General features: G+C 38.3%; 2 protein-coding genes across 2 annotated transcripts; one reads left to right on the top strand and one right to left on the bottom strand.

The window, feature by feature from the left end:
- Positions 1-1,058: 1,058 nt before the first annotated feature.
- On the top strand, positions 1,059-4,492 carry LOC147276370 (protein ALTERED PHOSPHATE STARVATION RESPONSE 1-like). The gene is made up of 4 exons (XM_086255314.1): positions 1,059-1,932; positions 2,938-3,164; positions 3,336-3,559; positions 3,652-4,492. The coding sequence occupies exons 1-4, from the start codon at positions 1,059-1,061 to the stop codon at positions 4,490-4,492; spliced, it is 2,166 nt and encodes a 721-aa protein (XP_086111440.1).
- Positions 4,493-5,534: 1,042 nt separating this feature from the next.
- LOC147276369 (chaperone (DUF3353)) lies at positions 5,535-7,654 on the bottom strand. Its single transcript, XM_086254355.1, has 3 exons — positions 7,216-7,654; positions 6,355-6,715; positions 5,535-5,889 (listed from the first exon to the last, which is right to left on the bottom strand). The coding sequence occupies exons 1-3, from the start codon at positions 7,561-7,563 to the stop codon at positions 5,714-5,716; spliced, it is 885 nt and encodes a 294-aa protein (XP_086110481.1). The 5' UTR covers positions 7,564-7,654; the 3' UTR covers positions 5,535-5,713.
- Between the last annotated feature and the right edge of the window lie 941 nt (positions 7,655-8,595).

The raw sequence follows: 8,595 nt of genomic DNA, 5'->3' as shown, positions 1-8,595 counted from the left end.
TATCTTTTCCTTTCTTATATTTTAAAACATAATAAAAAATTATAAAACAAGAGTTACAAGAAAGCCACCAAAGACAGGACAAAGCACACTCTGGTTTCTGCAGTGGTGACCACCCTTTTTCCAGTTATTTACTAAGTTTGACTCCTCTTTTTACTCACTGGTCTGGGCACTCTGGCTAACCTCTGTTTAATTGTTGAAAAAAAATCATTTATTTTAGTTTTCTTGGTCTGAATTTTATTTTAGTTTTTATTTATTCATCAGAAAGGAAGAGTGGCTGACTGGGTTACTAATACTATTGATGCATGCCATTGTGTTGGGTTTCAAATTACCAAATACAAGACAAGAACAACACTGTCTTCTCAGTTCTCACTCTCTCTCTCTCCTTCTCGAGCCCCTACCTTCTTTCACTCCTAGGGTTCTACACGTCTACCTGGCCTTTGCTCTGTTATCTACTTGCTTTCTCTCTCTCTCCCTCTGACTCTCTCTCTTTTTCTCTCCATACATACTTAACTAACCGGAGGAGGGTTAAGGTTAACTAGTTAAGAGGACTAGAGGAGGAGATAAAATCTCCCCTAGAAAGTAGAAACCTCTCTGTTGAATGGTCCTTTTTAAGCAGAAAAATGCTTTCTTTCCAAGAAAATAAATTAAATTAAATAAAACACTTCTGCTGCAGAGATTATCTGTGCAATCTCTCTCTCTCTCTGTTTGTTTCTGTCTGTGTGAGGCTCTGGGCAAGGCATTCTTCTAAAGAGGTGAGCTGGGTTTCAGCTCTCCAAGAGCTGCATTTCTGGAGGGTAAAGATGGGTTGCTCTGAAGCTTCTCCAAAAGCTATATTTTCTACTTTATTTCACTAAAAACCCCAGTTCAGACAAGCACACTCTCCATTTTGGCAAAAACCCCACCACCTTTTATCAGAAAAGAATACACAGATTCCTCCAAAAAACCACCTTTCTCACTTTACCATAACACCTATTTTTTGTTTTCCTTCTAAAAGCAGCCTCAAGGCCCTCAAAACCTACTGAAGCCAAGAAAAGACTCCAACTTTAGCAAGAGGAGAGATGGGATGTGTTGCCTCTAAGCTAGAGGAAGAAGGAGTAGTGGCCATCTGTAGAGAGAGGAAACGCCAGCTGAAGTTGGCAGTGGAGAAAAGATGTGCTCTTGCAGAGGCACATTGTAGGTATTGTCAAGCTTTACATGCAGTAGCTGCAGCCATAGATCTCTTTATTTCTCTCTACACTTCTCCTCCTTCACCTTTCCTCATCACCTTCTCACCATCCACTCCTCCTCCACTCACTGAAAATGTGATAACAAACCCAATGTTCCTTCAGCAGAGGCCATCTGAGTCTACCCATGAAGCCATTACCTGTGCCTCATGTGCATCTTCAACATCCTCAGACTACTCTGAGGAAGAGAGACAAGAAGTGGAAGAAGAAAAAGTAGGAGAGAGAGAAGAGCAGGCTTGTGGGTACTTTTATATGCAAATGCCACCACCAATGCCATCACCACAGAGAGATTTTGGGTGGGACTTCTTTAATCCTTTTGACGGCGTGAGGCCGGAGATTATAAGCGGGTACAGGCGGAGCTCCGATGATGATTTGAGGGTGGTGAGAGAAGAGGAAGGGATACCTGAGCTGGAAGAGGAAGGGGAAAGAGGAGAGCAAGAAAACAAGGTAATGGTGGTAGAAGAAAATGGAGGTGCAGAGCATGAAAGTGGAGCTGAAATGGTAAAGGTAGTTGATGAAGTTAATGTGAACCAGGAGGAGCCAAAAGGACTTGCTGTTATTGATACACCACTTGAAGGAAGGGAACTATTGGAGGCATTGAAGGATATTATTGACCATTTTTCTAGGGCTTGTGATTCTGCAAAGGATGTGTCTAGGATGCTAGAGGCTAATAAAGTGCAAATGCAGTCTGGTTTGGAGGAAATAAAAGGTGGGTGTTTATTTTCTTCTTTCAAAACTGGAAATTCTAACATTTTTTTTTCCTTTTTGTTTTGTTTTTATTATGAATTTCCTTGTTTTTATTAGCTCTGCATGTGTCTGTTGCAGCACAATTTCTAAGCTGATCTGCTAAGGGTTTGGTGTAAATATTAGGTGTCATAGTCAATATGTTGTTCTGGATCTTGACCCTTCTGTGTTTTCATGTGTCCTGTTTTTAGTCACATTCCAGTTGCCAAGTTAATCTGCAACTTTGATTTCAGGAAACGAAGATACTTGTTGTGCTGGTTATGCATGAATCTTGGTTTCAGTTTTCCTTTGAGTTTGAGAGTTGGTTTTACTCTTTGCTACTCAACTTTCACTTACCGTTTGATAGAAGCAAGCATCCAAAGGTGTTTGTTCAAAAATTTGACATTTTTCCTTTAATTTTTGTCTGAATGTTCTTCATTATGCATTCACATTGTTGATCTGTATGTACCTGCATAGACTAACTACCTACATTCTCTGTTCTTTCAACTTTATTGAAAAAAGTTTACCTAAAAGAATTTCCATTTACTTTTAGATTTTAATTGTCCTTTCAGTTATTCCACTATTGTGAGTCCTTTTTCTCTCATCTTCTGAAAAGATCAACTGGTGGGGCTCATTTAGCTTTTGTATGTTTGTTTAATAAGAGTTTCAGTGTAAACTTTTCTCATGATTCGGTTTTCACTTAAAATCCAAGACCAAACTGCAAATTGTGGCAGACTAATGAAGAGTTTGGTTTAGTGGACCTCAGCATCATTTCTCTTCCCAAAAGTTGGAATATTTGTTCGAATGTACATCCTCTTCTTTTTCATATCTGGGGTCTGATAATCACTTGTTCTGTAGCAAAAATGGGTCCATGTATGATGTATTGCTCTTTTCTTTCATGTGCTTTATCTGCTGTGAAATGTTTGGGTCTCTTACTCTGTTTTCATATCCATAACAGTAATAATTCTTCACTGATCTTATCTTAAATCAGAGAACTCAACAAAGCTAATTCAAGCAATAACATGGCGTCACTCCTCTTCATCATCTAAGCCTTCGTCGTGTAAGAGTCTCGTGACATCCAGCTCCAAAAGTTCTGCAACATGGACAGAATTTAAGAATGATCTTTTTGATGATTATGGAGGAATGGATTCAGGAAGTCATTCGCTTACGCTAGGAAGGCTGTATGCTTGGGAAAAGAAGCTCTATGAAGAAGTTAAGGTAAGTTATTTTTGCTAAAAACAGTCTCCCCAAAAGAGAGAACCCAGCACATGTGCCTTTTTGACGAAGCTATAAGTTTGAATTGCAAGGAACGGACAATGCAAAAACCTAAAACTATTTTTTTTGCTATACTAATGTGGCCTGAATATTTGACATTTACATTGTCTTTAGGCAGGAGACATGACTCGGAAACTCTATGAGAGAAAATGCTCGCGACTTAAACACCATGATGTCAGAGGAGACGATGAACTGAACATGGACAAAACTCGAGCTGCAGTGAAAGATTTGTATGCTAGGATCTTGGTTGCAATTCAGAGTGCTGAGTCAATCTCCAAGAGAATCCAGATACTGAGAGATGAAGAACTGCTGCCCCAAATTGTTGAATTGTTGAAAGGGTATGGAAGTTAACAGCTAGAACTTAAGCAGTTCCCCAAATTAGTTTCACTGTGGGTTTCATCGGTTTTCATTTCCCTTGTATCTTGTGCAGCTTAATGCGCACCTGGAAAATTATGTTGGAATGTCATGAAACCCAAAACAAGATTCTTTTTGAGGTCAAATCTTTTGCCAGCTCCACATATGGAAAGTTCAGCAACAACTTTCACCAGCTTGCAACACTTCAGCTTCAGGCTGAGCTTCAGAATTGGCATACATGCTTTACGGAGTATGTTGCAGCACAAAAGGCATATGTTGAAGCTCTCCATGGTTGGCTAACCAAGTTCATGGCCCCCGAAGAGGAATTCTACTCTAGGGGAAGGAGTTCAGCTGTGCCATATGGGGTCACTGGCCCCCCATTGCTTGTGATCTGCCATGACTGGTTAGCTTCCATGGAGAAATTACCAGAGAGGGCGGTCACCATTGCGTTCAAGAGTTTTGCAAAGGATGTGAAGGCTCTGTGGGCTCAGCAAGGGGAAGAACAGCAACAAAAAAGGAAAGTTGACAGCCTAGCAAAAGAGCTCGACCGAAGAATTCTGGCATTCCAGAAGACGGAGAACAGGTTTCATGAGCCAAAGCTAACGGAACAGAAATCCGAGTCAGATATGGAGCACCAGAGCGAGTTCTTGACAGAGAAGAAGAATCAGCTAGACATGTTCAGAAGAAAGCTGGATGTAGAGAGGGAAAAACACCACAACTACATGCAAGAAACTCAAAGGATCACATTAAATGGATTTCAAACTGGGTTTTGTGCAGTTTTCGAATCCTTAGCAGAGTTCTCCAAGGCTTCTCAAAAAATGTACAATGATCTCGTGACTTACAATGAAAATGGTGAAAAAGTTGGTAACCCATCGTATATAGAGGGCACCAAGGGTGAAGAAAATAGCAGCAGGTGACAGAGACCTGAATATGGGGTTTGATTATTTGAATTTGGAATAGTAGATTGTGTATTGTATATGTATATATAATTGTGTCGAAGCAGCTCGCTGAGACACAATTATTTAAGTTTCAGGGTGGTGTTGTTGCAATGAATTGGTAATTGTTACTAAAATTTGTTGTTATGGTTGGTTGCCCGCAAACATTGTTGTGTTGTTACAAGAGGCCGTGACTTTTTTACTATCTTTTTTGAAAAGATTCTTAAGAACCTGTTTTAATTTTTGAATTTTGAGGGATTTACTTTTTCATACTAGGGAATCAATATAGATTCGCAGACAAACTCTGGGAGAATCTCATGGTACACAACACTTCTTGGTTGATTCACTTTGTAGATTGCTCAGAAAGCCCAAGAGTAGAAGTGCCAGAATGGTAGACATCTTGGGCTCCAAATGAGCAGCATTTTTATGTTGGGCCCTTTCATCATTAAACCCAAATATTAAGTGATCAACTCGATCAAGAACTGTCCCAGTCCTACCGTTATACTCCACTCCGGGTCCACGGGCTACATTCTTTGGCTTTGGTTCAGCCACGAGTTTCTCTACTGAACAAAGACATAAAGCTCAAAGATCTACCAAGCAATCAACACACTAGGCTTCTATCACCATCCCGATTATTTTCAGCTCACATTAGGAGACAAATGACTTTAACAAGAGTAGAAGCAACGTCTACCGAGTGCAATTAGCATTCTGATCATACAGAAATTAGACCAAACCCAAAAGTAAACAAGAAGTGCTTGGCCACAGAATTTGAAGCAGAATCTGCTCTCACAGCATGGTTTGTGAATCCAAGTTGGGAAACTATATTCAGAGCTTTTACTCTTAACCCCAACCTTAAGGATACATCATATCAAGGAAAATACATTTCTTAAACCCCAAGAGGTTGGAAGTCTTAAGTTTAAACAATTCCCAAATCCCAATAAAAAAGAGGAAATTGATGAATTAAAAATAGGGATGGAAAGTGAGTGAGTGAGTGAGTGAGTGAGTGAGTGATCGAGCGCCCATCACTTCAAATGTGGAAGCTTTGCATAGCTTTCAAAATAATTAAGCTCCTTTACTTTTATTGTTAGCTCTGTACAACATGCAATGATACACATCCTAGAAAAAAAATACTCGGGTATGATCATGCCAATGAATAATTACAGACTTCACCATTTAAGTCACAATTACAATCTTCTCTTAGCCCTACCTCAAATATAGGGAGACCAATAATTGCAAGATAAGAATAAATTCGCTTACTACAGCAGCAGGAGAGTGTATGCCAAGAAATGGAACAATGTCTACCTGCAGCCAATTCTCTACTGCTGAACCTACCACTGCACCAGCAACAAGCCCTCCTATGGTTATGATAATCGCCTTCCCTGCACAGATGAACAGAAAATCACTCCAAAGTACTTAATACCTAAGCTCAGATTAGAAAAACAAATAGACAATGCATGTCCTTCTCTTTCATTTTTTATAACCCAATACAATCATGTTCTTAAGGTTCACTTTACGGTATTAAAAATGCACTTATCCAGCTCAAATGTGGAAAGTAGCAGGTAAGAAAGACCCTTATATTAAAAAATCGATACTTTCAAACCACTTTCTTATCCAATAGTTGGGGACACATTGGATCCATCAATCATCATTATCAAAGTTGGAGGTAGATAACCAACCTAACTCAACAAATCCATGACTTCCATGATTGACAAAACCATGCATGACAATAAGAAAAAGTGAATATAAGGAGGTTTTCACATAGAAACTTGTAAGTATTCTCCAAATCCTTAAGGACATGTAACAAGCAATATAAAGAGAAGTTTGTAAGCAAGAAAACTCCGTACCCAACTTAATATTCTTTTTGGTCATGAAGTACAAGGAAGCTCCAAAGCTACCAGCCAGGATCAGTCCAGGAACATCAGCCCCTCCATATGGCCCCACAGAGGAAGAGGAAACTCCATTGACAAAAGTTAAGACCATCAAAGCTCCGTATACACCAGCCTGTACGCCCAGATCCCCTGTCGAGGGTGTTTCAACTGCAATGGGTGGATTTTTCACAGTAGACTGCAGCCACTGAGGCATTGCTGCCATCCCAGGAGCACTCACCGGCTTGACATCAGCATAACGAACACTACTACTCACAACTTTCCCCGCTCGTCGCTGAGTCAAGCTTCTCATGAGCAACATGTCGTATGCAGCCTCAACCTTAAGCAATCAATATTATCGATAAGGAAATCATAATTAGTCTACAAAATGTCAAACCAACAAGTGACCACCATAATAAATGCTTGTGATAAGTAATTACTAAAACCCATCATCCATAGCTTGTTTGCAACCGTTAAATTGAATCCTTTTGCAAATTTATTGTCCAAACGGCACAATGGATATTGGATATAATCAAAACTGCATTAAATAATCGAATAAAATAAATGAACCCATTATTCACTGCACAAATGATAAACATTTGATAAAACAAATTAACAAGTAACTTGCTTATTAAAATGCTCTACATTATGTGAAATTGAGCAATATAACTTGGGCTATAATTTGCGTACCAAAATCCAGAGCTGTAGTGGTTAAACTTAAAAATTTACCCAGTAAAATTCACATTTAAAAAAAAAGAAAAAGTGCCATTGAATGCTTGAAAATTTCTCCAATTTTGCAAAAATTAAGTTGAACCGAAAATGAAGGGATGTAATAATAACCTGTGCAATCGCCTCCTGGTCATCCTTACAAGCGGCGACGATCGAGTTCTTGGCGCGAAGTATTTCCTCGAACGACGCGCCGTCGGAGACTCCGAGGAGCTTGAGGGCGTTCTCCACCGACATCTCGAACGGCGCCGAGTCGTCGGCTCTCGAGCCAGCTTGGACCAGCGTGGCAATCCGGGCTAATTTGCGCCGCGGGGGTACGATTGAGCCTCTCCAGGGTTCGAATTGCTTGGCGGGTTTTCGGAATCGGGCCGGGCCGGGTCTTCGGACCGGGAGACGAGGAAAGGACGAACCGGAAGCGGAGAAGCGGTTGGGCCGGACTTGGGAGAGAGTGGCTGCTGCCATTTTTTTTTTGGGAGGAAATGTGAGGCTGAATTTTTCTGTAAAAGCGTGCGTGGCGATATGGGGGAGTGTCAGTGACTTCTCATAAAACGGTTTCGTTGAGACTTTTATATCATGTGTATATTGGTGCGTTATAAATACTAATTTGCTCATTTCGTTTTTTCATTACTTATAAACGTGAGATATAATTTTGTTCCACTTAATTTGGTTTAGGGTTTAGAATTAAAATTTTAAAATCTGAGATCTAACTTTAAGTTGTTTTATTATGTAATAATATGTACGGTAATGTATGTATAATTTCTCTTTTTTTATTTTGATTAATAGTGACTAAAATGAAATTTTAAAAAATAGATTAAGTAATTTGTAAATATGAAAAATATTTAATAATTTATTTGTAACTAGCTCAAACAAATTAAAATAAAATAAATGAAGTTGACATTATATTATAAATAAAAAAATAAAATAAATAGAACCATATATAAGCAAACGAGGAAATTACAAATTTGGTCAACTTATTTTATACTTAATTTAATTTTGATTCACGATTTTTTTTAAGTTCAATTTTGATCAACTTATTTTATAGTTAGTTCAATTTTAGTCTACTATTTTTTTTAAGTTATGATTTTAAATCATTTTGGTTGTGTTTTCTTCAATTATAATTAAAGTATAAGTAATATTTCATTATTTTTTAGTCATAAGAACCAATTTGGAGTATTAGCATTAAAGAAAATTGAAGTTTGGTGAAGTTTGAAAAATCTGAAAAAATTTTAAGAAAAATTGTTTTGGGTACCCTATTTTGGGGCTAATTATCTTGAGTTTTAGAAATCTAATTTGAATGATATTTATATAGTTGTAAAGAAGAGATGCATAGCTTTAAAACAAGTATATGTTTGCTGAATTTGGCTGATATTTGATAGGGTAAAAAGCGAGACAAATTTGAGAAAACAAATCTGGACCTTTATTAAATAAGTGAAACAATTAGTGGATCAAAATATAACTTAAAAAAGATCGTGAACCAAAATTAAACTAGGTATA

The sequence above is a fragment of the Dryas octopetala genome, chromosome 8 (genome assembly GCF_963921425.1).
Source record: "Dryas octopetala chromosome 8, drDryOcto1.1, whole genome shotgun sequence".
NCBI lineage: Eukaryota > Viridiplantae > Streptophyta > Magnoliopsida > Rosales > Rosaceae > Dryas > Dryas octopetala.
Note: the sequence above shows the minus strand (reverse complement) of the source record. Positions and strands in the feature narration are given on the sequence as shown.